This window comes from Hyperolius riggenbachi, chromosome 10 (assembly GCF_040937935.1).
Source record: "Hyperolius riggenbachi isolate aHypRig1 chromosome 10, aHypRig1.pri, whole genome shotgun sequence".
Classification (NCBI taxonomy): domain Eukaryota; kingdom Metazoa; phylum Chordata; class Amphibia; order Anura; family Hyperoliidae; genus Hyperolius; species Hyperolius riggenbachi.
The window spans coordinates 210,461,394-210,486,446 of NC_090655.1; the positions used below are offsets into that span (position 1 = coordinate 210,461,394).

Consider the following 25,053-nt stretch of genomic DNA (forward strand, 5'->3'; position numbering starts at 1 on the left):
GCCGTTCGCAGACTTTTGCACGCGCAAAGTGCCGCGATTAGCACGATCGCGGACTTTTCCGTGTGCAATTTGCTGCAAATTACGCGCACAAAAGTCCGCGATCGTGCGAATCGCGGCACTTTGCGCGTGCAAAAGTCCGCGAACGGCTCTTCACGTGCTAACTGTTTAGCACACCCGTGCTAAACAGTTTGCACCGCTTTGTGAATCAAGCCCATTGTATTTAATAGCAGCACAATTTGTTTTAAAAAACAGGAGAATCCTAAAGCAATGTTTTGCTTCAAAAATCTGAATTTACTTCATTGTTAGACATAATTTATTCTACAGAAATATTCACAGAAAAAAACATTGGAAAAGCATATGTCGATTTGTCAGGTAACTGATCAATGGCTGGTCATAACTGCAATCATATCTCACTACTGCTTCATGCGTGGGGTAGACAAAAGCAAGAGACATGATAACATGATCATGAATAAGCAATCAAAGATATCAAAACCAATAACTTGCTCATATTGACCACATGATTTAATGATCACTGTAAAGGGAACCGAAAGCTAGAGGGATATGGAGGCTGCAATATTTATTTCCCTTTAAACAATACCAGTTGCCTGGCAGTCTTGCTAATCTTTGGATGCAGTTGTGTCTGAATCACACACCTGAAACAAATATGCCAATAATCGTTATATTTTTGTCAGAAACATCTGATCTGCTTAAAGTATTAGAGGCACAGGATCAGCAGGATAAATATATCAGCCTCCATATCCCTTTCACTTCAGGTTTCCTTTATCAGTTTTGTGCAGACTGACCATTTAAAAGTTCAACTATGGGCAGAATGATAATAGCTGCCACTGTAACGTCACTGCCGACAGCAAAAGAGATGGGAGAAACAAGATCATCTTTCTGAAGAGAGCCTCCTGTATTGGGAACGTGAAGACGTTTTACATGTCGAACTAGATCTGATTTATGCGCAAAAGCTCTCCCACAAATAGTACATGAATACGGACGATCTCCGGTGTGAATTCTTTGATGTATGACGAGGTTTGATCTTTCAGTGAAACATTTCCCACATGCAGGACAGGAATAAGGCTTTTCCCCTGTATGAGACCTCTGATGTGAGATGAGATGCCCTCTGCGGGCAAAACATTCCCCACACTCTGAACATGAGAAGGGCTTTTCTCCTGTATGAGTTTTTTGATGGGCAATAAGGTTTCCTATTTGGGAAAAACATTTGTCACATTCAGTACATGAATACGGTTTCTCCGCCGTGTGAGTTCTCAAGTGGTTCACTAAATTTGATTTATCAGCAAAGCATTTGACACAAACAGGGCAGGAAAAGGGTTTTTCTCCCGTGTGGATTCTCTGGTGCCGGGTAAGCTGATACTTCCAAGAGAAACATTTCCCACACTCTGAACACGAAAATGGCTTTACTGCCGTGTGAACATGCTGATGAGAAATTAGAGTTCCTCTCCGAGAGGAACATTCTCCACTTTCTGAAGACACCTGCTTCTCAGATCCACAAGTTCCACGCTCTGAGTCTGTGCGTAACTTCTCCAATGCATGACGTTTTTCGTGAGCTTGTAGCGATAGCTTCCGGGCAAAACATTTCCCACACTCCAAGCACATAAACGGCTTCTCCCCGGTATGTTTCACTTGATGTCTGATGAGGTCTGTCTTCTGTATAAAAGACTTCTCACATTCAGAGCATGAAAATGGCTTATCACCACTGTGGTGCTTTTGATGTCTCTTTACGTGAGATTTCTTAGCAAAGCTTTTGTCGCAATCAGAGCACATGTATGGCTTCTCAACCTTATGACGCTGTAGGTGCGAGATGAGTTTTTCCTTCTGGATAAAAACATTACAACACTCAGAACAGGGATAGATTTTGCCCCTTTTGCTGATTGGACGATGGGAGTTAGAAGGGGAGTGATTAGGATGTGCTGAGAGATCAGAGGATGTATTGATGCTGGAAGATGTTGACTGCCGGCTTGGGGAAAGGGTGTTTTCTTTTGAAGAATGAGATGTGACATCATCATTTTCTTCCATATCACTCGCATGGGAACCGATAGAAGCATTCTCTGCATTGAACCTTCTGCATCGTCCATCTGGAGAACACATAAAAGGTTAAAGTGTACCTAAATTATAAACTACAGTTTGCTTTAAATCTAATAAGTTGCCAAGATATATAAAAATCACACATAATAAAGTATGATTTTCTCACTCCCCATGGTCTGTATTCCACATACGATCTTGAAATCCACACGCCCTGTCTAAAATCGGGCCTGGGCAATATTTTTCTCACTTTAATACATAGGTGCAAAGGATGCTGGGGGATTGATGCCATAACTACACCCCCCCCCCCCCCCCAATATCCTGCTCCCAGCTCACAACCACTGTGACACGAGATGTAATCTAATCCAGGCAGGCAAACAGACATAAGATAGATAGTAGACATAAGATAGTAAGATAGACATAAAACAGTAAGATTACAGCAAACATACATGATAAAACAGGCTGCAGAAGTTCTCCTGTCTCCCCCCTCTCCTACACACCGTGAAAATAGATATAATTTGATCCAGGCAGGGGAGGAAGGGGAGGGGATGGCACCGGGGGGGGGGGGGGGGGGGGGGGGGGGTTCAGAGACACAGTGCTAAGGATGTACTTGCAAGGCATCAGTATGAGGAGAAAGATGGAGGTGCTACTACACATATAAATGTGAGTCTGTTCTAGACACTATGATGTACCAGATATAAACTTTATATGTTTATCTAGCGGTACACAGTGCATACACAGTGCATAGACTGCATATATGTATTGCCATCCAAACTTTTTTTTTGCCGGAAATCAAAAAAGCATAAGAGCATTCCTAGTTAAATTACAATGCTTGAGTACGCGCCACTGTACTGTGAATGGAAATATGAAAATCTATGGACTTTCATGTTACCATGCAGATCGCACACTATATACAGAGTAGAACTGATAGAACTGCACATAGTGTGAATCCCTAAGGGAATGCATCCCCAACTCCCCCCCCCCCCCCCCCCAAAAAAAAAAAAAAATAATAAAATAAACAAAATATCTCTTTATTGTTAATTTCATTGTGGTGGTCTCCCTGGACATTCAAATTTTAAAATATCCCCTTTCCGTTATTTTTATGGCTTTTCCCTCCCTGGTAGACTCATAGTGTTAATGGATTTATACTAAAAATGTTGACAAAATAGTGTCTTACATTATTCATTTTATCTCCCACACTCCATCATAACCCTTCAGTAACACAAGAAAGGTTCTACCAAGCCTTAGATCCTCTCTTATACTCACCTATGGGAGTAATTCATTTTTTTTCTTTTTTTGGGGGGGAGGGGGGGGCAGTTATCTAGCTCAAGAAACTGAGGGGAAGAGCAGAGGGATGATGGCTTCCTACACCCTCACTAGGGCTCGCACTACTCTCGGAATACTTTCTGCTGGCTGAAAACTGGAACAAAGACATATCAGTTGCCAACCAATGAGGTTTCAATTGATACATGTAAGCCAGGTGGCTCTGGGCAGCCGTTCCACTTTTGCTTCAATCCGTCCTGTAATGTTAATCACTCACCTGTGCTGATTTCCATAGGAATTGCCTCTTCCTTGCATGACTCATCTGCTTCCTCTTTCACTACAACTTTAACAATCAGATTGTCATCCTGAAGAACACAAAACAATGCAAACAGTAAGTGGCACAAAGTAGCAGAACTCTCAGAATGCATTACTTTGGAAAACACACAAAATATTCATACACAACACAATATTATTGTGAATCAGAGGTAGAAATTTTAGTAAAAAAAAAAACTACTAACAACAAAACCACGCTACCATGGACCAGGGAACATGCCTCTGTGTCCCCATGGCTGGCAAGGTCACAAAGGCCATGGCCTAGGGAACCAGGAAGCCAGGGGCGGGCAGCAGGCTGGCACCCACAGGCAGATAAACTGCCAAACATGTAAAATGCAGCAGACATATACACTTGGTCTTCCCTGCCCAGTTTCCGCAGGGTACATCTCGGCAGTGGCAGCCCCCACCCTCTGAAGCATGCTCCCCTAGCCCAGTAGGGAGAGTAGCATCCGCAGTGATAGCCATGCTTCTCTCTCCTCCTTCAGGAGCTCCTGCGATGTCCATCCTGTCACTGCTCACTTCTAGCCCAAGTACCTGGCATCCCCATCTTCTCATATTTTATGTAATGAAGCAACGCAGGAGGAGATGTTAGGCACAAGAACAAGAGGTGAGAGGATGGATGGTGAGTGCCCGGAGCAGGTGATAGACAAGCACAGCTACTGTTGCACATATACTCTGCTGTATGTACTAGAGTGGGGAGCACAGGAGGAAGAGGAGTACAGGATGGGGGGAGCACAAGACAGGGAGGGGCCCTGTGTATCCCATCTGCCTCCCCCCCCCCCCACACACACACACACACTGCATCGGGTACATTTTAAGCCCTGCAATAATGTAATATTCTGGCATTACTGCATTTGGCTTTACCTTACAATACAAGCATGTCCCTGCAATTGTTTACAATCACTAAGAAGTCATCACTACTCGGTTCTACTCTGTACTCACTATTTCAGAAGATCTCCACAGAAATAGTTCAGAGCTCAGATATAAAACCAAACACGTAAAGCCGACCATACATTACACAATTTGCGTCATCGATATCATAATGATAGAATCTGGCTAAGAACAATGACACGATGTGGCCGCCTCGTCGTCATTTCGATTGATGCAGCATGCTAATAAGATCACGCTCGAAAGGCCTTGGTCAGGTGCGCGACGTTAGCAGCATATCATTTCCTGACGACAATATCAGTTTATGTGATCGGGTAACGTGGTACATGTGCCCCTGGCGACAATGGAGAAAGCCACGGGTTATATAACATGGGGAGAGCCTAGGGGCCTGGGAAGCAGAGACAACTAAAATCTATTGGAAATCGGAAAACAGTATTTGGCAGGTTCGATCAAAGAGGGATCTATCAGATGGTCTAATCTGGTAGCCATCTGACAATGTGTGGACACCTTTAGAAGCAATGTCAACATTTTAGAAGCAGACATTTAAAACAGTGATCAGAACACACTGTAAACATGTGTCCTATTAGTATAGGCACATAATAACAAGAGGGTAAAATCCATTATACATACTGTATATATTGCATTATGTATTAGGAATCCATTTTAAGCAGACTTAAGGTGGAGTTAAAGTCCAAATGTTCATTGTCCTCCAGCAGGTTGCCACTTTAGAATAATTTACCACTAAAGAAAGGCTCCTGACTTAAGGTCGCCTACACTTTTTTTCTGTTCGATCCTCGGCATGTTTGATCACTCTGATCGAATGCCAGAAATCTATTGCCCCAATATATCCGGTCAATTGAATTTTGATCAATTTTGACCTAAACTAAAATATTGATTGGACAGGACAGAAAATTTCTATCAATCAGAAATGGAGCAGGAGTGGTTATTGGTAGCGTTGCATGTATCGAGCAATACAACACTGCAATCTGATCAATCTTTTTCTGCGAACATGTATTGAAACTTTATGTACTGTGTGTGGAATTGATCCCTCTCTGATCAGATTCCAATCACAGATGAATCAATCATGTTGCCATTAGGGATGGCAATGCTTAGGAGAACTCATGGAGAAGCATGTGATCAGTTTGATCGGTTGACAGATTTGTCAGGTTCTGATTTGTTGTGATGACTTTCTGGTTTAACGCATGATCAGCAAATCAGAGCCTTACAAATCTATCAGCTGATGAAAGTGATCACATGCTTCTCCATAAGTTCTCCTTAGCATTGCCGTCCCAATTTGCCACATCTATTAAGTGTATGGCTAGCTTTACAAAGATAGATGAAGAATCTTATCTGGATGACGGACATGAGAGCTGAACTGAAGGGCCACTAACAGACTACTGTTACCTCCAGCTAGGTTGGCACTCTTTGGAAAGTCTGTCTCCCGCTAGAGATGTCGCGAACCTCCGATTTTAGGTTCGCGAACCCTGTTCGCGAACCTCCGCGAAAGGTTCGGTTCGCGAAAAAGTTCGCGAACCGCAATAAACTTCAATGGGGAGGCGAACTTTGAAAATTTTAAAAAATTCTACCGGCTGGAAAAATGATAGAAAACATGTTTCAAGAGCTCTTATACCTGGAGGCACACCTGATTGAGTGAAATACACATCACTGCCAGAGGACCCGCCCTCCCTCCCTCCTCCAAGCAAGGTCCTTATACCATTTGACTCAGTTGTCTGCCTACACTAATTAGTTATGGGACAGCTGCTACACACTCTGCTAGGGAGATTTTAATTAGCCTCTTGTGGGTCCCCTCCCTCCTACCCTTCTACCTATTCCCTCCTCCCTCCTACCGGAGGGAGGAGGGTCTCATCTGCCAGGGAATTATACTATTTTAAAAACCAGTTTACATCATACCATGGCTGGGAATCGAACCCAGATCTCACTGTGTGGTGGGCAAGTCACCCTAACCACTGTACCACTACAGTAGTAACTGAAGCTGGCCTAAAATTTACCAGGAGGGGGGGAGGAGGGAGGAGGGGGGAAGGGGGGGAGGAGGGGGGGACAGGGGAGGAGGGAGGAGGGGGGGAGGAGGAGGGGACCCACAAGAGGCTAATTAAAATCTCCCTAGCAGAGTGTGTAGCAGCTGTCCCTTAACTAATTATTGTAGGCAGACAACTGAGTGAAATGGCATAAGGACCTTGCTTGGAGGAGGGAGGGTGGGCGGACTTACAGCAGTGAGAGCAGTGTGTTCGGCAATAATGTGTCTGCTGACAGTGACATGGAAGGTCAAAGTTTTGCTCAATAGAGCATTATGGGGCGAATCGAACTTCAGCAAAAGTTTGCCTGATGCAGGCGAACGCGAACCCCCAAAGTTCGCCTGGAACCGTTCGCAGGCGAACCGTTCGCGACATCTCTACCTCCCGCTATATATCATATTCACCCAATATACCTACCTGATCATGCTCCGGGATGCTGTCATCTTCCTGTATAGAATCCTGGGGGTAAAGAGAGCAGAGATATTGCTCAGCCAGATCTCTGTTACTAGATCCATCTGTGAGAGACATACACAAAGCCACATGACTTAAGAATACAAAAAATGAGACCGATAGCCTAATATGGTGTAGTATGTCAATGAAGAGGAGGTGTTGTACACAAACAAACTGTGTTATACTCACAAGCATGGGTCGCCGCAAAGGCAACCACTGAAAAGGCAGGTGGGGAGAATTGTGACCTAATCCCACTCAGGTATTAAAAAGTCGCTCTCTGTAGAAAGAAGGAAACGGGGAAACACCCCTCCACCTTGGGTGGACTAGATCAATAGTAAAACTGGTATCACAGAGGCGCCAACAAGGATGAAATAATTAAAATCCTCTCAAAAGGGGGGCAGTGGGTGGACTCACCTCCCTCAGGTAAACAATGACCAAACAATGAGACGTTACTATAATAGCAGTAACATTTATTGAAACATCTTCAAGTGTGCAACGCATTTCACGGGTCAGTATCCTGCTTCATCAGGCAATCAATTTTGGAGAACACAGTATGGGTCAATCTTTGGTCCAAGCGCCTCTCACAGAGTCCACCCACTTCCCCCTTTTAACGGGATTTTAATTATTTTATCCTTGCTGGAGCCTCTGTGATACCAGTTTTACTACAGAGCCACATGAACATTACTGTGCCTGATTAGCCTCTATTCAGAACTGTATATTCTGGCATATAAGACTACTTTTTACCCCTGAAAATTTTCTGAAAAGTCAGGGGTCGTCTTATACGCCGGGTGTGACTGACGCCAGGTGATACGCCCTTACTGCTGAGGACTGTAGTGAAGCGGCGCATGCGCACATGTGCGAGATCTGAGTGGCAGAGAAGGAGGTAAATAGGATACAAAGGCGGGCCAGAAGGGTGAAAGAGGCGTGTTTTATGGGTACAGCGAGATCTATTCTTCCATACAGCTCTGATAAACAGGGAGACAAGGAGAGCTGACCATTCCGCTTAGGGAGAGGGAGAATTGACCAACCCAACCAGTCAATCGTCTGTATACTGTTATATACTGGGTACCACATACACTACAGCACCAGTATCTGTTCATATATAGCACCAGTATATGATGTTTTGTTTTTTTTTTCTTTATTTGGTGTGCTTTGGAAGAGGGGAAGTCTTATACAGCGAATATATTCCAAACTCTATATTTTAAAGGGAAGGTTCAGGGAGGGCGGCTAAAAAATAAAAATCAATTTCCACTTACCTGGGGCTTCCTCCAGCCCGTGGCAGGCAGGAGGTGCCCTCGCCTACGCTCCGCAGGCTCCCGGTGGTCTCCGGTGGCCGACCCCGACCTGGCCAGGCCGGCTGCCAGGTCGGGCTCTTCTGCGTTCCAAGGCCCGACACTTCTGCGTCCCACGCCGGCGCGCTGACATCATCGGACGTCCTCCGGGCTGTACTGCGCAGGCGCAGTAGTTCTGCGCCTGCGCAGTACAGCCCGGCGGACGTCCGATGACGTCAGCACGCCGGCATGGGATGCAGAAGTGCCGGGCCTTGGAACGCAGAAGAGCCCGACCTGGCAGCCGGCCTGGCCAGGTCGGGTCGGCCACCGGAGACCACCAGGAACCTGCGGTGCGGCGGCGAGGGCACCTTCTGCCTGCCACGGGCTGGAGGAAGCCCCAGGTAAGTGGAAATTGATTTTTATTTTTTAACTGCCCTCCCTGAACCTTCCCTTTAACTGAGAAAGTTGGGGGGTAGTCTTATACACCCAGTCATCTTATACGCCGGAAAATACGGTACATGGAGAAAGATTAGCAGGATGTCTCAGCTGTTAATTGGTGGAGATCAGCACCTGATTAGGGGAAAACAATAGTTCACTGTCAGATCACTGTAGGACAGATATGGGGTGTCGCATCAAAAGTGTTGCGATTTGTATTTGCCTACTATCTTCTTTATGAATGTAAACCTTTTGCTTTAGTGAACACCTTACTCTGGTTAGTAGGTTTCCAAACCATTAGGGTCTGAGTACACTGTTGTGCTGCTGATAAGACCTCAGTAACACGTGTTAGTGTGCAATATGTATATATGTAGAGACAGTAGACACTGCACAGACAGCACTGTCTTATGGACACACTGATGCACTGTGCAGCAGTACGTTCACACATTTACACTGCTGTACACATTTTGAGCGCAACCCAGAGCTGTCCCATTCAGCATAGCTGAATGGGGCAGCATTGCAATGGAGAGTAACACAGGCACCATGCGTTTGTGTGAGGCAAGGAACACACTTTTTTTCGTGCGCGTTTTCTGCACAGAAAACCTGAGAACTCATGTTAATCAATGGGCAAGTTCACACTAAGTATGTTGTTCGCGTGCAATAAAAAAACTGACATTCTGCATGATGACTCTGCACAGTTTGTCAGTTTTCTCTATCAATTACATCAGCAACTTTGAAAAAACGCACGTGTTTTCCTGCATAGAAACACACTTGGTGTTCAGAAAAAGTATGCAGGAAAACACGCGCAGAAAACTGAAAGGCAAGTGTGTTCCCTGCCTCAATCTCACGGCTACCTGTGCTGCTGAGTGAAGATGTAGTGTGCTTAGGCCCTTATCCATCTCATCTTTGCATCGCTCAGCGGATCGCTCAGAAACAGCCGTATCAGTCCACCGACAGCGCGTACAAATGCCGGACTGTCGGAACGCCCACCCAGCAAGAGGTGACGACGGACCCGTTGTTGCCTCCAGTCCGGCGTGTGTACGGGCCTTTAGCCACGCTGTCTGCCTCTTCTTAATCTGGCGTGTGTTTACACATAACGTGCAGCGGACCGGATAGTGACAGGCAAACAGCATGGCTGAAGAGTGCACGGACAGTGCAGCTGCCACCCACCAGGTCAGGCAGTGAGTGATGAATGCTGCTACCTGTGAGGGGGACCTGGGGAGCAGTGGGGTAATCATCATAAGGGAGGGGGGGGGGTAGCTGGGCCACACGCTTAAGCTTGCCCTTAAACCGGCAACGTGTGTATGTGACTACCTATCTCATCTTTGCATCTGATCTGCAACCAATGCATCTTTCTTTTTCACGACTTCAGTTGCTGACAGTTAGAACTGGAAGGACAACTGATGTGCAAGGTAATATCGATGTTTCCCTATGGCTCAAACGATATTACTGGTTAACGGAGTGCTGACCTGGAAGCTGTTATGGGGTCATCCCCATTATAAAAGTAAAGGGAGAAGTCTTTTGATCACAGTGGACAAACAGGACACGGGAGAGAAGAAAGAGATTGATAAGCAGACTACATGGGATATATCATTTGTTTATTTTGACTTATTTTTCAGTTCAGGTTTGCTTTAAAATGCTACATGAAAGTGTCAGTTTTTTAATTCAAGGCTCAGAATTCTAAACGCACAAACAAAAGGCAGCGGTTATGTAAACAAGGATGCTGTGTAAGGGCTGGTGCACACCGAGCGGCTTTTTGGGCGTTTTCAGATCCGCTTGCGGCTGCGGATCTGCTTGGTCAATGTATCTCAATGGGGTGGTGCACACCAGAGCGGCAGGCGTTTTGAAGAAACGAAAAATGCCTGGGTGAGGCATTTTTTGGATTGCGGGTGCGTTTCTGCCTCAATGTTAAGTATAGGAAAAACGCAAACCGCTCTGAAAAACGGCACTTCAGAGCGGTTTGCCAGGCGTTTTTTGCTACAGTAGCTGTTCAGTAACAGCTTTACTGTAACAATACAGGAAATCTACTATACCAAAACCGCTAGACAAAACCGCAAAACGCTAGCTGAAACGCTACAGAAAAAGAAGAAAAAGCGTTTCAAAATCTGCTAGCATTTTGCGGATCTGCTAGCAGGTTTTGGTGTGCACCAGCCCTAACTGCATCAATTTTTCCCCAGTTCTCTTTTGACTTGTGTAGGTACATCAAAATCAGTGTCTTCTGTTCTCCGAACAAGGAGAATCTAAAAATTTTTTGCTATATTTATTGTTCATCACTTACCTGTGATCTCTGGTGGAATTTCCTCTTTTTTAATCCTCAGATATCTTTCTTCCTCTTCTTCAGGTTTGACATCTGTATGAGTCCCTCTGGTGTCTTCGGGGACTGTGAATAAAGAGGAGAGTGATGTCCCTGTAGTGAGATGTATGAAAGGCACCAGATTTTGTGTGTTTTGTGTACTAATTTAATCACATTTGGAAGAAAGTAGTAATCTGCGTGTGTTCTGAGAGTAAATTCATTACTTACAAAGTGAGAAATTCCTAAAAAGGCAAACTATTAGAACAGTTCAAAACTAATAGAAATAAGAAGTCGTTTATACCACGCGTACAACTTGTGCAAAGCTGCCACACTGGGGGACTGCATTGTCAGCTTGTACCGTGTGTGTCGTTTTATTCCCCACAATTGAATTAAATTTTTCTTTTGAAGCTGTCAGTGACATTTCTTCCTTGTAAAGCCCGCCCATACCCTCACTTTGCTACGCAAGTGCAGTACATTCACATCGCTGCAAGTGGCTCTTGAAAGCCACATAACGGGAAATGTAGCGACTTGCTTTTAATAAGCACAGCACACTTGCTAGCACATGCCTGTGCTCATTAACCCTTCTTCTAACTACACTAACTGGCCACCCACCCCCTGTGACCCGATGCCCCACCCCTTTGCCCAATCCCCTGCAATTAACCCCCTTCCCTCCATGCTGCGATGCGGCATTATGGAGGATTACCAGGGATCTCTCACCTGACATAATTCCAGCGGTGATTGGGCTCCCCTCTGTACAGTACTGCTGTCAGCCTCGCTATGCCATATGGATCAGGTCCCGGCTTGATGACTTCATCAAGCTGGGACACAGTTTATTAGGCAAGTGAGGCTGACAGCGGTATTACACGGAGAGGAACGCCATTGCCACTGGAACCACTGGAACCAGGTCAGGTGAGAGATTCTTCCTGGGTAATCTTCCATGCTGCCCAATCGCAGCACAGGGGCTTAATTGAAAGGGATCAGGCAGGGAATGGGGGATCGGCTCACAGGGGGTGGGTGGCCAGGGGGCTACACCTGGCTACTCCTGGGGGAGGAGCTAACAAGGGGCAGGCACACCTGGCTATCTATTGGGGGGGGGGTGAAGGGGAAAATCTGCCTATCTGTGCGGGGTAAATGGGCACACCTAGCAAATTGGGGGTGGGGGCTACTAAAGGGGCACATCTGGCTATAAGGGAGGCAGTTATACAGGGGTACATCTGGCTATCAATACTGGGGTAGATAAAGGGGCACATCTGCCTATCTATGCTGGGGCTGAAGCTAATAAAGGAGCACATCTGGATATCTATGTGGGGTGGGGCCCAATAAAGGGGCACATCTTTATGCCATGAGGGTATATTACTGTCATTTTTGCAAATACGGGCTTGTAAATACTGATACAGTACAATGAAAACCAAAAACACATTTATTTCCAAATAATATATTGTCACCATACATTGCACTAGGAACATAATTTAAATGTTGTAATAACCAGGCTACATGGGCAAATAAAATGTGTGGGTTTAATCTACCGTAGCCTTTTTTTTTATTATTCAAACCATAATGGCTAAAAACTAAGAAATAAGGACTTATTTTCAATTTTACTCTTTATTCCCTGTAAAATGTATAAAGAATAAAATAATTTTTCGCAAAAAGTAAATGTCACAGACCGCAAGGCCGGTCTGCAGAGGGGGGTCAATCGATCAGAGTCAGAAAACCTCTCACACAGTCATTTTGCTCATCACAAAGAGTAACCCGACTTCGCAATTTAATGAACTGACTCGCGGAGGGAGCGTTCAGACGCCAACAGATTCACCACACACATACAATTCAAAGATCTGCCACCAAGCGGGTTACACAGCCCGCTACTGTAATTATACTAGGACTTCGAGAACGCTCTATTAACCCTTAGCAGTATGCAGGAACCTGGGTCAGATCGTTATATCTGGGCCGGGTTCTCGCATACGGGTTATAAAGGCACACTTCTATTAAACACAGGGTAGCGATTTCAGGAGAATAGGTACGATTGTGTATATTCAGCAACAGGTCATAACCGCTAAACGATTTTTAAAACGTTTAATAACAAAAATGCATTACATACAGTTATATACACCAATTAACATATATCACAAAGCTTAAAAATAAAGGGTAAAAATAGAAAGTTCTTACTTAGTTATGGCTGCAGTCCATTTGGAGAATGAAGAAACAGAGTCCGGCTTAAAAGTAGGCATTAATGTTAAGAGTCCTTGAACACAGCAGGCGTCGGTTCTCCTTGAACGCCTGCATGGACTTTCCTGGTCGATGGAATTTGGAGAACTGGGCGGGTTTGGTCCCGCCCCACTTTTATAGGACCTTAGTTTTGGGCTGTCACTACCTGGAAAGCAGGTGTATTTAAGGCAGGGTTATCTCCTGGCAGCAAGGTTGCCACCCCCAGACTCAGAGCAAGAAAATGTACCAATTATTAATAATCTGTGTGACTCCGCCCCAGATTGGCGCATCGCAAATCCGAGACTATATTCATAAGCGGCCTGCGACCGCGTATCAATGGGGCTACACATGCCTATTCTATCGCATTCGCTCTATGCAGGCCGGATAAAGCCGTTTCTCTACCGTTTCCTGACAGTTAGAAAATTGTAATTCAGGTGAATGATATAACTGCGTTATGGGTATCCGAAAATGTAATTTTTGTCTTTCTGGGACAAACCTATTCTGAATTATTAATAAATTAAAGTTTCCTTTGTTTGAGTCTATGATATTGGAGGGAGCTCTTATCTGGCCAGTTAGAGCTGGCTTTCTTTTGGGAGAGGGCTGAAGCAGGAAATGGTCCTCGGCAGGAGGTCAGCCAGGTGTGAAATTCCTTTCCATGTTATCAGGACACTGGATATGGGGTGAGGGGCTTTTGCTTTCAGTGAGAAGAGAGCAAAAGGAAAGGTATTTGTTTTTATCTACATAGGACTGACAGTAATGGGCTGGACCATTACGCAAGTCGTTGGCGATTGCGCACAACTTTCCGTAATGTTCGCCACAGTAACACCCAAAGAAAGCCTAATTGGTGGTGAGAAAACAAGATATAGATTATGTAGGTGTGATAAGTAGTGATGATGTTATTGGCGAATGAATTGGAGGAGTGTGAAATGTAGAAAACTGCTTTAGTTTTTTTAAGGCTGTTTTCACAGTGAGACGTTATAGGCGCACGTTAGTGCAGCCTGTAACGCAGCCCCACCGCACAGTAATGAAAAATCAATGGGCTGTTCACAGTGCCCACGTTGCGTTACATTGTTACGCAGCACATCCGTTGAGAGTGTTGCATGCTGTGCGTAATGCGTTAGACTGTGCGCAAATGCTCAGTAGTGTTGGGGAGGAGTGGAGAGCGGCCAGGCACATGGCTAATTAATATTCACTGCACGGTGTGACGTGCAGTGTTTACTTCCTGGAGCGGCCGCTCTGTGCGGCGATTGGCCGGGTGGGACCACGTGATGTCGCATGCGTCCAAGAGTACGCATTACAGCATCACGGACGCCAGACTGAGCTGCACAACGCGGCTTACTCTGACGTCCACATTAGAGAGTACCAGGCGATGCGATTGGGGGCACGTTATGTGCCCTATAACGTCCCCTAAACTCAACGTCCTGGTGTGTAAGTAGCCTAAGGGGAATAATCTAGGGTAGGGAAATTGTTGAATGCATATATTAAATTAAATAAAAAAAAGTGCCTCTAAAGAGAAAAAAAAAAAACTTAGGCCCCCTTCAGTCCAGACCATGTTTTTGCAAATGGAGCATGGCAGGAGTATAGGGGCTATGGGAAAAGGTGGTGGTGGGGTAGGCGTTTATGTGTGGGCTGGCCAGTTTTGCACTACACTGACCAGTACAAAGTTTCTGGCAGCAGTGTTCTGATCGATATTCAGCCAAATGTATGCCCAAATGAAATCAAATATACAATGGTGTTGCGGGTAAATCAGGTAAACAACTGATATGAGGTATATCTTGCTAATTTAGCAAAGACATCGTAGTGTGCATGAGGTATGGCCAGCATAATTAAGTGAATAAATTGTCAGTGTGCACAATGGGATTACAGTTAGGTTGTAGAAAAGTGAGAGGTCCTGTCACAAACTGATCAGGCCTTTCACAGTCCCTGCAAATAAATACCAGCAAGTCCTTTTCCAAAAACAGAAAAATGCAGCTGAAGTTATAGGTCAAGCCTGGCCACACTACTAGCTCAGGAATGCATGTGGCTTTCGCCATTAGAGCCATTGTCCTGCCAAAGCTGGAGACACTCTCTTCTGAGGTTTAAATAACTGAGCTAAGAACAATAGTTGTAGCTGAGTCAGGGATCCCCACATAAAATCTCTGTATGCCTGACTGCTACTACAAGAGTGTGAAGTGAATGACAATCTATTGACCGCTGTCCATGGTGCTGAAGTAAAGGCCCACAGCTCACTGCACAAGCCCTGTACAAAGCATTGGTTCCCATATCACTCTGCTCCAGTAAAGCCTGCGCCAGCCCTGGTTTTCATCCAGTGAGCTGCTAACAACTCTACTTTGCTGGAACTGCTGAAAATTGTAGAATTCCATGTAGTATATATTGTGCTGGGAAGGGTGGTAAGTCTACTGTGACTTTTGAGAATTGTAGTTCATAATTGTAATTGGTACAGTGGGATGCGAACGTTTGGGCAACCTTGTTAATCGTCATGATTTTCCTGTATAAATCGTTGGTTGTTACAATAAAAAATGTTAAATATATCACATAGTAAACACACACAGTGATATTTGAGAAGTGAAATGAAGTTTATTAGATTTACAGAAAGTGTGCAATAATTGTTTAAAGAGTAACTGTCAGGCTGCAAAAGCTAATTTAAACCTCTATTCTCCTGTGTTAAACAGTTTAGAAGGAAGCCAAAAAGGCAATACTGAAGTTAAAAATCTCTCTTACTTTTGATGTGTGCTGAACAGCAAGGCTGTTATTCCCAAGCTCTTAAAAGGACGAGAGGCAGCATAACATACTGCAAAGCATTCTGGGGCTGCTTCTCCCCACCTTGGGTCCTCCCCTCGGCTGCTAGTGAGAAGTTACAGGCTCATGTTACAGCAGCTTGTAATGCAGTCCAGCTCACAGCACTGAAAAATCACAGGGCAGAGTATACTGCATGAGTCCACTATTGTTCCTAGCCACATGGCTAATTAATATTCACTGCACAGTAGTGTTGTCCATTAGGATCTTTTTTTGTGAGTCGAATCTTCAGGAAGCAGGGAGGACATGACGACACAATTGGCTTCATAGGAGACAGACAAACATGGAACCTGCCATGAGCTGTCAGGAGCATCATTCTCTGCAAATACTATATAAAAATTCTGTGAAATCCAAACGTGGACAGTGAAATGCATATGTAATGTAAGTACAGCCAATATTTAGCTACTGATATATGTGTTTTTTTTCTCTGAGACCTTATACCTAACAGCTCCTCTTTAAACAAAATTAGGCAGGTGCATACATTTGGGCACTCTCATTGGAACCTGTAGGTTCCAATGAAAGTCTGCATTCTGGTTGAAAGTATTTTGTACCATTCCTCTTTACAAAACTTTTCTAGTTCATTCAGGTTTGATGTCTTCCAAGCATGGACAGCTCTCTTTAACTCACACCACAGATTTTCAATTATATTCAGGTTTGGAGACTGAGATGGCCATTCCATAACATTGTACTGGTTCTTCTGCATGAATGCCTTAGTGGATTTTGAGCAGTGTTTAGGGTCGTTGTCTTGTTGAAAGAGCCAGCCTCGGCGCAGCTTAAGCTTTGTCAATGATCCCTGGACATTGGTCTCCAGAATCTGCTGATACTGAGTGGAGTCCATGCACCCCTCAACTTTGACAAGATTCCCAATCCCTGCACTGGCCACACAGCCACACAGCATGATGGAACCACCACCATATTTTACTGTAGGTAACAGGTGTTTTTCTTGAAATGCTGTGTTGTTTTTCCTCCATGCATAACGTCCCTTGTTATGCCCAAATAACTAAATTTTAGTTTCATCAGTCCACAGTACCTTATTCCAAAATGAAGCTGGCTTGTCCAAATGTGCTTTAGCATAGCTCAAGTGGCTCTGTTTGTGCTGTGGGTGGAGAAAAGGCTTCCTCTGCATCACTCTCACATACAGCATTTCCTTGTGTAAAGTGCGCCGAATGGTTGAACGATGCACAGTGACTCCATCTGCAGCAAGATGATGTTGTAGGTCTTTGGTGCTGGTCTGTGGGTTGACTCTAACTGTTCTCACCATTCGTCACTTCTGTTTATCCGAGATATTTCTTGGTCTGCCACTTCAAGCCTTAACTTCAACTGAGCCTGTGGCCTTCCATTTCCTCAGTATGTTCCTAACTGTGGAAACAGACAGCTGAAATCTCTGAGACAGCTTTCTGTATCCTTTCCCAAAACCATGATGGTGGTGGTCTTCAGGTCATTTGAGAGTTGTTTTGAGACCCCCATGTTGCTACTCTTCAGAGAAAGTTAAAAGATGATGGAAACTTACAATTGACACCCTTAAATACTTTTTCTCATAATTGCATTCACCTGTGTATGTAGGTCAGGGGTCACTGAGCTTACCAAGCCAATTTCAGTTCCAATAATTAGTTCTTAAGGTTTTGGAATCAATAAAATGACAAATTTATGCACCTGCCTAATTTTATTTAAACAATTATTGTGCACTTTCTGTAAATCCAATAAACTTGATTTCACTTCTCAAATATCACTGTGTGTGTCTCCTATATGATGTATTTAACTGACAATTTTTATCGTAACAATCAACAAATTATACATATATATCATGACAATTAACAAGGTTGCCCAAACTTTCGCATCCCACTGTATGTATAGGTTTCCATGCCGTTGGAACAAGTGGCAAGCGACAATTGGGCTGTATAACTATTTTCTAAACATTTTTGTGTGACGTTTGGCAGCACTGTTGTGAAGTGAACTGAAAGTCATACAGGACAAACTCACAGGGCAAGGATATATCTTTCCCTGGTGCCTCCATGTCGGCATACTGCTGGGTTAGCTCCGCCCCTCTAACCCCTATAGGACCAATCAAATTCTTATAAATATATGGTCCCTACCCCTCCAACGCATTCTTCTTGCTGTCCTCAGACACTATAGGACTGTTCTATTTGGTTACATTTTTCTATTTAAAGTTTTCTTCTAGGTTCTATTTTGGATCCTTTCCTGATGGCTCCCTTACCCAGTCTCCACAGGTTTAAGCTTTCCTGTGCGAGGGGGCAGCTAAATGCGCCCGTGGTCGAGCCCAACATACCTGGTGGTGTAGTGGGGAAGCCAGCCCAGCAACAGCTAAAGGCTGTGAAGCATGTCCGCAGAAGCTGCGCGGAAGATGGATGTTATCCGAGGTAAGCGGAAATGGAGAGGGGCCGACCTGAATGAGTAATGGCGGCGAGGTCGGCCTCTCTCGTGTGTTCGGCGGGCGGAAGGGACCTCTGCGCATGCGCGCGAGCCCGGAAGTGGTCATCAAGAGGTCGGAGGATGCGGCGGCCATCTTTGATGTGGGCAAAAAGCGGCCAGTGACGCCAGCACGTTGGGAGGCGCAGGGAGGCGGCCTATTTAAACGAGACAGAATGTCTCAGTATAAGGCTGACCTTGCTGCTGATCAGTGCTGCTGTCGGGGCTATCAGGAGAAGTTATATATATTGTAGTGCCTGAGACTGCATCTGGAGGACAAGGTTGATGAGGCAAACCTTTCTGATGATTCTGCCTGTAAGTTAGAGACTATTGAGAAGTCGTTGTTATATGCAAATGTTTCAAGTATGCAATTTGGTTCTGATTGTCTGTTATCACGTTTGCAGTGGACTCATCTGCTGAGGCTGGCGAGCATCATGGACCCTCTGGGTAAGGGACACAAAAAAAAAAAAAAAAGCTTAAATACTTTATGAACACATCACTGAGCTATATATATATAAATTATATCTTACAGCTCTTACGTGATTCCACCGGGCCAAGGAGGAGCTAATAGCCCTCATGCACCACCGGACAACAGGGATAGAAGATCATCGCAGAGTCGTCGCTCGGGGTCCGGAGCATATTATGGTTACTCATCCTCTCGACAATATCGTTCCTCTCGACAATCGAGATCTAGGTCCAGATCCAGGTCCAGATCTCCAAGGAGAAGATCTATGCCTGGGAAAGGTCACTGCTGGGCTTGCCCTAATAGGGCGTTGCAAGGCAAGACCTTGTGTGCTCAGTGCTTAGGTCACGTTGCACACGAAAATGAAACAAAGACTGAAGATTTAGTGGATGTGATCCGAAGAGTAGTGAGAGAAGAAGTGGCTACTCTTTCGGCGGTCCCAAGTACCTCACAAGTTGGGTTACCAATAACAGACAAGCAGCCAGATCCAGAGGTTTCAGAAGAAGAACCTTCTTCAGGCCTCTTTAATTTTGCGCTCACAGCACCATTTGTGGCGGCAGTCAAGGAAGCACTGGAGTGGAATGACCCGCCGGAGGAACAGGCTCAAAACAAAGAGTATTATTCACATTTGTCAAAAAAGACCTGTTCATTTCCATTAATGAAGGAAATTAAAAATATTGTACTGGAAGAGTGGGGGAAAGTGGAGAATAAAACATCATTACATAACAAATTCGCAAAACTTTATCCTATAAAAGAAGAGGAGGCACCATTCCTGTCATCACCACCAGTGGTAGATGCTTCTCTATCAAGATTGATGAAACATGTTACCCTTCCCATGGAAAATACGGTGACCTTTCAAGATATCCTGGATCGGAGAGTGGATAACGATTTAAAGAAAATCTATTTGATGTCTGGTCAAATCTGCAAACCAGCTATAGCACTGACCTCAGTAGGTAGAGCGTTGAATGTTTGGATATCAAATGTGGAAGAGGCTATCTTGAGAGGAGTGGAAGCAGGAGAGATTATTTCAGCTCTTGACGACCTAAAACTCTCAGCTGATTTCGTTAGTGAAGCGGCTATGGACACTCTTAGAGCATCAGCGAGAGTCATGTTGAATTCAGTGACAGCCAAAAGGGCCTTATGGCTGAAGCATTGGAACGCGGACATGAACTCGAAACAGAACTGGGTCAAGATACCATTTGACGGATCTTCACTTTTCGGAAAGGAGATGGATAAGGCTATCTCAAGGGTGACAGGCGGAAAATCAGGCCTACTACCACAAGATAGACCAGCTAGAAAGGGCTTTTCCAATCCTAAAAGACAGGCTTCAAACAAATTCTCGGAATCAAGAAGCTACAAGCCAGGAAAATCTTTCAGGAAAAATTGGAGGAGTACACAAGCTAATCTGGCAAGATCCTTGAAGTCCTCAACCAAACCTGGGGGACAACAGAAGCAACCTTTTTGAAGGTGCGCCCGCCCAGTCATTGATAGTAGGTTCAAGACTAAGGAATTTTATCAATGTCTGGGTGGAGAGGATTCAAGATCCCTGGGTGACGTCAGTCATCAACAAGGGTCACAAGTGGCACTTCCGGAAGATCCCCAAAGACAGATGGGCACCAACAAGGATACCGTCAGATCTTACAAAAAGAGAAGTTCTACAGCAATACGTTCAAAGTCTGATAGCCGAGAAGGTGGTACTACCAGTTCCAGCCTCAGAGAGATTCCAAGGTATCTATTCGCCCCTGTTTTTGGTACAGAAAAAGTCAGGTGGCTTCAGACCGGTAATAGATCTAAAATATCTGAACAGGTCAATAAGAATACCCAAGTTCAAGATGGAGTCACTACAGTCAATAATATTGGCGGTATCTCCAGGGGATTGGATGATGTCCATAGATCTCCAAGACGCGTACTTCCATATACCAATACATCAACACTGTCAAAAGTTTTTGAGGTTCTCCATAGGAGATGCTCATCTGCAGTTCTGTTCTCTGCCTTTCGGACTCTCCACTTCACCGAGAACTTTTACAAAGGTCCTAGTGGCAGTAGTGGCAGAATTAAGGACTCAGGGAATAAAAATCCATCACTATCTGGACGATATTTTAGTTATGGCAGGTTCCAGAGAAAACCTTATGAGAGATTCAGAAAGAGTGGTGAAATTCCTTTCCGAACTAGGATGGCTGATAAACGAGAAAAAGAGCCAGTTCAGCCCAGCCAGACGATTGACGTACTTAGGGGCAGTCTTCGATACGGTAGAAGACACAGTTTCCTTACCAGAAGCCAAGGCAAAGGACCTAGTACAGAAGGTGACATGGCTGTACCAGCAGAGATCGGTCTCAGCGAGGAGGTGTCTGCATGTTCTGGGAATCATGTCATCAGCGATACTCATGATAAAGTGGAGCAGATGGCACATGAGGCCTTTGCAGAATCTGCTACTAGAACAATGGAATCATTATTCAATGTCACAATGCATCAGAATCTCAGCAAGAGTCAGGATGTCCTTACTGTGGTGGATGAACATCCGGAACCTTCAACGAGCCAACCAACTATCTCCCCACTGTTGGATCACGGTTACTTCGGATGCCAGCAGATTAGGTTGGGGAGCTCACTACAAGGACTACTGGTCCCAGGGCCTATGGAGTCAGCCGCAAGTGAATGTGGTGTCCAATATTCTGGAGTTGAGAGCGGCGTTTATGGCAACACAAGCATTTGCGCATCTTCTGAAAGGAGGAGCTGTATGTCTTCAGATGGACAACAAGGCAGCAGTAGCCTATGTCCAGAAGCAAGGGGGAACGAGAAGTTGGTCTTTGATGAAAGAAGTAGCTCCCCTGATGACGTGGGCAGAGAAGAACCTGGTGGCATTGAGAGCGGTTTACATTCCCGGAACACAGAACTCTCAAGCAGATTTCTTATCCAGGAACCTAGTGCTGAACAACGAGTGGAAGTTGAAGACGGAGATCTTCAAGACATTAGTTCAGCGTTGGGGTCTGCCACAGGTGGATTTATTCGCCTCGGATGTGAATTACCAGTTGCCCAGGTTCTTTTCGAGGTTTCCCTCCAAGAGGTCAGAGGGAGTGGATGCTCTGACCCAGGCGTGGAAAGCATCTATGATATATGCTTTTCCCCCGACTCCGCTTATATTGAGATTCCTCAACAGGCTACAGAAGGAGAAAGTGGAGGCTATAGTAATAACACCTTACTGGCCGAAAAGACCGTGGTTTCCACGACTGATAAAGATGTCGGTGGCAGATCACTGGAAATTGCCACAGATAGCAGATCTTCTGACACAGGGGGAGGTACGGCATCAACATCTGCAGAAATTGTCATTGACTGCATGGAGATTGAGAGGAGGAAGCTAATACAGGCTGGATTTTCTTCAACAGTTACAGAGACACTGCTTAAAGCAAGGAAATCATCTACGAATAATACTTACTACAGAATATGGAAAAAATTCATTGACTTTTCAATACAAAAGGAAACTAGTTATCTTTCCCCTTCAGTACCGCATGTGTTAGAGTTCCTTCAGACAGGCTTCGACATAGGTTTGACAGTAAGATCTCTTAGAGTCCAAGTGTCAGCCATATCAGCCTTGGTCAGTTCTCAGTTAGCTTCGCACAAGATGATTCAGCAATACTTTCAAGCCTTAATGAAGTTGAGACCTCCACTACAAAAGATTTGTCCGAGCTGGGATCTCCCTCTAGTATTGGAGTATTTGTCATCAGACTTATTCGAACCGCCTCAGAACTGTTCAATATGGAATCTGACATTGAAAGTAGCCTTTCTGATAGCCATATCTTCTGGCAGAAGAGTATCGGAAATCAGGGCTTTGGGTTGGAAGGATCCCTTCTTAACCTTTTTTCAAGATCGAGTGGTACTGAGACCAATGTCCCACTTCTTGCCAAAAGTGGTAACAATAAAACATCTGAATCAAGAATGGACCTTGCCGGCCTTTCCTGATGATGAAAGTTTTCCACGGGGACACCCATTGGATGTGTCAAGGTGTCTGAAACATTACTTGGACATGACAAGCACATTTCGGGACTCGGATCATCTTTTCATAAATCCAGCAGGACCGAAAAAAGGGAAAGAGGTTACTACTAGGACGATTGCAGCATGGTTAATTCGTCTGATTAAGTCTGCATACAGAGCCAGAGGGTCAGAAGTACCTTCCGGTACCTCAGCACATTCAACCAGGAGCATGTCCTCCTCTTGGGCAGCGGCAGCAGGGATCTCGCTGGTTAACATATGTAAAGCGGCAAACTGGTCATCGCCTAACACGTTTATTAATCATTATAGAGTGAATCCTGCCCTGCTGACCTCAGTAGAGTTTGGCAGAAGTGTTTTGTCTGCTTCTCATAAATAATTACTTTTTGCACCCACCCGATTGGTTTTGTTATTCTATGCAAATCCCAGCAGTATGCCGACATGGAGGCACCAGGGAAACAGGAAAATTGATACTTACCTTCGGTAATTTTCCTTTCCTGGTGCATCTCCATGTCGGCATACGTCCCACCCTTGTCCAGCGTGTCTGAGTTCTATATACGAGAATGCGTTGGAGGGGTAGGGACCATATATTTATAAGAATTTGATTGGTCCTATAGGGGTTAGAGGGGCGGAGCTAACCCAGCAGTATGCCGACATGGAGATGCACCAGGAAAGGAAAATTACCGAAGGTAAGTATCAATTTTCCTGTTTCAATGCACAAGGGACAAATGCTCAGCACATTATATGTGGTCGGTGCGAGGTTAGGTGGGTGGGAAGGGCAGTGGTAAGTTATGCGAGTGGCACTGGGCACACATGTTAGATTATGTGAGTGCATCCAGTGACAGGATATTTTTTCTTTCTCCATTAGTAATCTTGACAGTTTGCTCATCAGACTGCAACTAAACTCTCCAAACATCAGACTGCTGCCTGCAACAAATCTCTGCAGACATCAGACTGCCGCCTGCAACAAATCTCTGCAGACATCAGACTGCCGCCTGCAACAAATCTCTGCAGACATCAGACTGCCGCCTGCAACAAATCTCTGCAGACATCAGACTGCCGCCTGCAACAAATCTCTGCAGACATCAGACTGTCGCCTGCAACAAATCTCTGCAGACATCAGACTGCCGCCTGCAACAAATCTCTGCAGACATCAGACTGCCGCCTGCAACAAATCTCTGCAGACATCAGACTGTCGCCTGCAACAAATCTCTGCAGACATCAGACTGTCGCCTGCAACAAATCTCTGCAGACATTAGACTGCCGCCTGCAACAAATCTCTGCAGACATTAGACTGCCGCCTGCAACAAATCTCTGCAGACATCAGACTGCCGCCTGCAACAAATCTCTGCAGACATCAGACTGCCGCCTGCAACAAATCTCTGCAGACATCAGACTGTCGCCTGCAACAAATCTCTGCAGACATCAGACTGTCGCCTGCAACAAATCTCTGCAGACATCAGACTGTCGCCTGCAACAAATCTCTGCAGACATCAGACTGCCGTCTGCAACAAATCCCTGCAGACTTCAGACTATTTGTCACCTGTAGGGAACGTCTACAGACATTAAATTGACATGAGAAATTTGCCTCTACAAAAAAATAAAAAAAAATCAGTATCTCACAACTTGTGTTAGTAACAGCCCTTCTCTCTGTCCCTAAGCTTAATCCATGCGATGTAATAATTACATTTTAATGTAATATTAATCTTCTCTTATACAATCATATATCATTACCTCTTAGATCTGTGCAGTCAGTCTCCATTTATTATCGTGTTCTTATTTCAGCTATTATATTACAGCATAGCACCGAAGTAAACAGCTCTCCTGCTGTGGGCTTCTTAGAAATGGCCGCCTGGCAGCTTCACTCAAAGGACAGCTTTTACTCTGCTACAATAAATAAGCGCTTATAATACTATCAAAGTCTTGTCTATGAGACACGTGCGATATATTCATTGTTATTTTGATCACATCCAATTATCGCTGCAATTTGTGCTACAATAAAATGGCCACAGTTTAGCTTCTGTAAAAATCACATTGTTCGGGGAGGATTTCGGCCTCTAGCGTTTGCTTTTTGACAAAATCCCCAGTTGACACGGGCCATTCGGCCATCAAAAACAGCTACTTCCGGTTATTGGCTGGTGGCTTGTATGTGCGTCCCAGGGTTCCGACTGT

At 44.9% G+C, this 25,053-nt stretch overlaps 1 protein-coding gene across 2 annotated transcripts; it reads right to left on the reverse strand.

The window, feature by feature from the left end:
• Positions 1-208: 208 nt before the first annotated feature.
• Positions 209-25,047, reverse strand: LOC137534347 (gastrula zinc finger protein XlCGF57.1-like). 2 transcript variants are annotated; one of them, XM_068255803.1, is made up of 5 exons: positions 24,616-25,047; positions 10,998-11,099; positions 6,981-7,078; positions 3,587-3,674; positions 209-2,099 (listed from the first exon to the last, which is right to left on the reverse strand). In XM_068255803.1, exons 1-5 carry the CDS (start codon positions 24,641-24,643, stop codon positions 784-786), a joined length of 1,632 nt encoding a protein of 543 aa, XP_068111904.1. In that variant the 5' UTR covers positions 24,644-25,047; the 3' UTR covers positions 209-783. The 2 variants fall into 2 exon arrangements, with proteins under 2 accessions (XP_068111904.1, XP_068111905.1); XM_068255804.1 differs by lacking the exon at positions 24,616-25,047 and having other exon boundaries at positions 6,981-7,022; positions 10,998-11,062.
• Positions 25,048-25,053: the final 6 nt, after the last annotated feature.

What these genes read in the sequence shown, in the direction of transcription:
- LOC137534347 (XM_068255803.1), bottom strand. Translation starts at nt 24,643, where the DNA reads ATGGAGACTGACTGCACAGATCTAAGAG. An exon ending in TGACTGCACAGATCTAAGAG is followed by an intron (nt 11,100 to 24,615) that starts GTAATGATATAT and finishes CTTTATTCACAG; the next exon opens with TCCCCGAAGACACCAGAGGG. An exon ending in AATTCCACCAGAGATCACAG is followed by an intron (nt 7,079 to 10,997) that starts GTAAGTGATGAA and finishes TGTCTCTCACAG; the next exon opens with ATGGATCTAGTAACAGAGAT.